The sequence below is a fragment of the Trypanosoma rangeli genome, assembly GCF_003719475.1.
Source record: "Trypanosoma rangeli strain AM80 chromosome Unknown Tra_15.4_contig_00176, whole genome shotgun sequence".
In the NCBI taxonomy this organism is placed as follows: Eukaryota; Euglenozoa; class Kinetoplastea; order Trypanosomatida; family Trypanosomatidae; genus Trypanosoma; species Trypanosoma rangeli.
In genome coordinates, this window is record NW_021705918.1 from 1 (window position 1) to 3,336 (window position 3,336).

Here is a 3,336-nt window from a genome sequence, read left to right on the forward strand (position 1 = left end):
CCGCGAGCTCTCGTTAAAGCGCCGCACAACATCGGGTACCAACTCGTCGCCGACGTGAGGCACGCGTTGCTCTAGTGATTCTGCCACCACGTCAGCGTACAAAAGATCCGCGAAGGCCACCTCATCGTAGTTAAAGACGTGGCAACGAATCAGTTCCAGCTGGTCGTCATTCAAAGCCTCGGCAAGGGCCGTATTGTAGCGGCAAAGAGACTGCGGTGTCAGAAATGGGGTTCCATCCAGAAAAGAGTACAGTGCAAAGCGAAAACGGCGAGAGTCAGCGAGCGAGGAAGGCCGAGTGGCAGCCCTATCCGTCAGCACCGCACTGCTCGCACGCAAAACCGAACACAACAGTGACGCGCTTTTCTCCTCCTTCTTGCTCTTTCGTTTTGCCTGCCGCACCTCCTTACGCATCTGCTTCAGCCACTCCCATGTCTCAGCAGCACGGCGTGCGATGCTGCCGTTGCCCGCAAAGGTTTCGTGACTCACCGAGGTGGCCCCGTTGGGGGGAACGCGAAACGACGGTGGCGTTTCATTGCGGATGTACGTTACGTTTCCCGCCACCTCGCGGGAAGGGCCAGCCGCTACTGGCCGTACACGGTTCCGGGAAGACGAGTGTGTCATTGCGTGGGGCACAACAAAACCTCGGTGGCACTCCCACGCACAGACCACAGGGTGATTGCCCCCCTTGTTTCTCTCCTCTTGCCGTTGCTCTGTTCGCCGAGCAAGCCAGGCGTAAAGAAAAAGCGGCTGATGATACACCTGCCACAAACAGAGAGAAAAACGTAGGGAAAAGGGGGAAAAAAATGCAACAACTGCAGTCACAGTGCCCAGTCAACAAACCCACATACACGTGTCTGCAAGCGTAAATGACTTGGTTCGTCCGCTGCCCAGCTCTGTCAACCCATGACTGCGGCAAACCAACACCGTCTCCTATCCTCCAAACAACTGAAAAAAAAACCAACAAATTTTTTTTTAAAGATCCAACCCCCAACACCTTCGATTTTATTATTATTATTATTATTATTTTATGCATTGCAAACATGCAGTGGTTAGGGACGTGAGACCAACAACACTTCAGTGGTAATAATACAACCCACACACGCATTAACCGCTGAATGGAACCCTCCAAACGAAACTGTTCAAGCTGCAACAGCACCGCACCTCTCTCGCTGCGTTGGCGTCGCCGTTATGTTTCTCTTACGCTCCCTCCCTTACACTGTACACCGCTACAGTTCACATTGTAACTATGGGACACAGTCATGTGCGGCAACCTTCACCGCCCTCATCACCGCATAAACGGCAGGCGTGTGGAGTCAACGCGTTATTCAGGAAGCAAAAGTGGAAATAGAAATTATAAGTAAAGTGACGCGCAGCATGCAACAACAACAAACCATGAGCACGTCCGTACCCTCCGCGGAGTCCATCGCAAGTTTTGCACGGCTTCCTCCTCGTAGAGAAGGAGAGCAGCAAGAGGTAACCAGGCAAGAGGCAAGAGGAAGTGGAGGAAGAACATGCTTAGAAAACGACCAACAATTCACTTACCAAAATCGGTGCCTCAACGTCAAACGCCCGCCTACAGGCAAATAAAAAATAAAAATAAAAAAAATAACCCAAACCAGCACCACCGCAACGAAAAACAAGAATGGCACCAAGGAGAGTGGACCCAACCAAATGCAATGGGGGTAAAGTGAATAATAACAGTAACGGCAAATAATAATAATGGCAACAGTCAATAGTTCCATCACCAGCGTTTAAACCCATAAAACCTTGGCACCTCATCGAAGTTTGTCACAGAAGCACGATCTACGAGAGGAACATTCAACTCATTTCACCGCAAAAAAAAAAAACAGGAAATCTGAGAACCCAGACACATTCGGTAAACGCCTTTCACCACATTATGCATCACCCGCCAGCACAGTTTATTCCCCACACATGTATCAAACCTAAATAAGCAAACATGCACACACCCCATATATATCGCGATGGGGATGGTAGATTAGGCTATTCTTTGAAGTGTAAGCCTCTGAAACATGGCAAGAAAAAGAAACTCGCGGTGATCGAGGATGGTTCCTTCAAGTGCTTCCAGATAAGCCACCAAAGGAGGGTTCTAGCGGCTTGTTGATCAGGAAAAGAAAAGAAAGTAACCTTCTCTTAGCTATGCGGCCCTCAAAAAGAAAAAAAAAGAATCAAATGACAATTTGCATGACAAGAAAGCATAATTATAAACATTTGAATGACTCCTTACAGGCTGGTAATATTCAGCAGGTTCATTCTAATTTCTGCCTCATGTTGAGTATCCCAAAAATAGCTTTTTAGATGCGGTATTAGCATAGTAAAGATTCCGCTTCAAACAGTAACGCCAGCCACGTTCGGCAGGCGCCAAAAAAAAAAAAAGGAAAGAAAGAAAGAAAGAAAAAACACCTCCTACTTTCCCCTCAAATAGCACCAAATACATATACATATCCATACATATTTATCTATCTATACATATATCTATATCTATATCTATATATGTCAATAAGAAGTGCAGAGAAGTGGGGATAATAGCACCTGTAACTCTTGCATAACTCCATCACACACAATTTTTATAAGGCAACATATGAGCACAACAGAAACAACTTATTTTAAATACAGTGTCCCTTTGCAATGAGACCTTTTCCCAACTTCCTACAAAGAGAGATCAAGTAGTTTTGTTCAATGTGTCCACCGTCCCCCAGCTGAGATTAAATCTATCCAACCCACTCACCCACGAGTAAAAAATTTGATACATCAGGGCGTTCTGGAGTAACTGGGCCCTCGCCGTGAACTCACGAAGTGACAGTCCTCGGGGCACTCCCGCAGCCGCCGCACCCCTCCCCCTTCTCTGCACGGAAGGTAGTATCGGTAGTAGTTGCAGGAACGGGCGTGGGTTAAAAGTAAAAAAAAAAAAAAACGACGCTGTCTTTCAACGCCCCCTCTCTTAGGGAGACACATCCATTCATAGGTGCAGGCATCCAAGAACATAAAGAAACTTCATCTCATTGATTTAACCTCATATGGGGCACATATTACTTCTACAATTTCCCGCGTTCGGCTATCCCATAAAAATACGCTCACTTTCTTCACACAGACACACACACAGTGAGAGAGAAAGTGAGACAAAAAAAAAAATATTAGTGTTTTTTTTAAAAAAAATTATTATTATCACAATTTCACCAATTCCATTGCTTCCAATTTCCTCCATTCTTTTTTTTTATAAACAAAGTCACACAATAGCCTTGTTTGGGTCCTCCATATATATCTACAGCACCCTCCTGTTATTCCAGCATGTACGGGGCAGGTGGGCAAAGTTAGTAG

At 46.1% G+C, this 3,336-nt stretch overlaps 1 protein-coding gene across 1 annotated transcript, besides 5 other annotated features; it reads right to left on the reverse strand.

The window, feature by feature from the left end:
• On the reverse strand, positions 1 to 621 carry TraAM80_05422 (uncharacterized protein; the record flags this gene model as incomplete). Its single annotated transcript, XM_029382301.1, has 1 exon — positions 1 to 621. A coding segment is annotated over one exon (621 nt), but the record flags the coding sequence as incomplete, so codon positions are not given.
• A 378-nt stretch (positions 622 to 999) lies between these two features.
• Positions 1,000 to 1,029: a microsatellite.
• A 437-nt stretch (positions 1,030 to 1,466) lies between these two features.
• Positions 1,467 to 1,502: a microsatellite.
• A 79-nt stretch (positions 1,503 to 1,581) lies between these two features.
• Positions 1,582 to 1,609: a sequence feature (A-rich).
• A 772-nt stretch (positions 1,610 to 2,381) lies between these two features.
• Positions 2,382 to 2,418: a sequence feature (A-rich).
• Positions 2,419 to 2,478: 60 nt separating this feature from the next.
• Positions 2,479 to 2,511: a microsatellite.
• Positions 2,512 to 3,336: the final 825 nt, after the last annotated feature.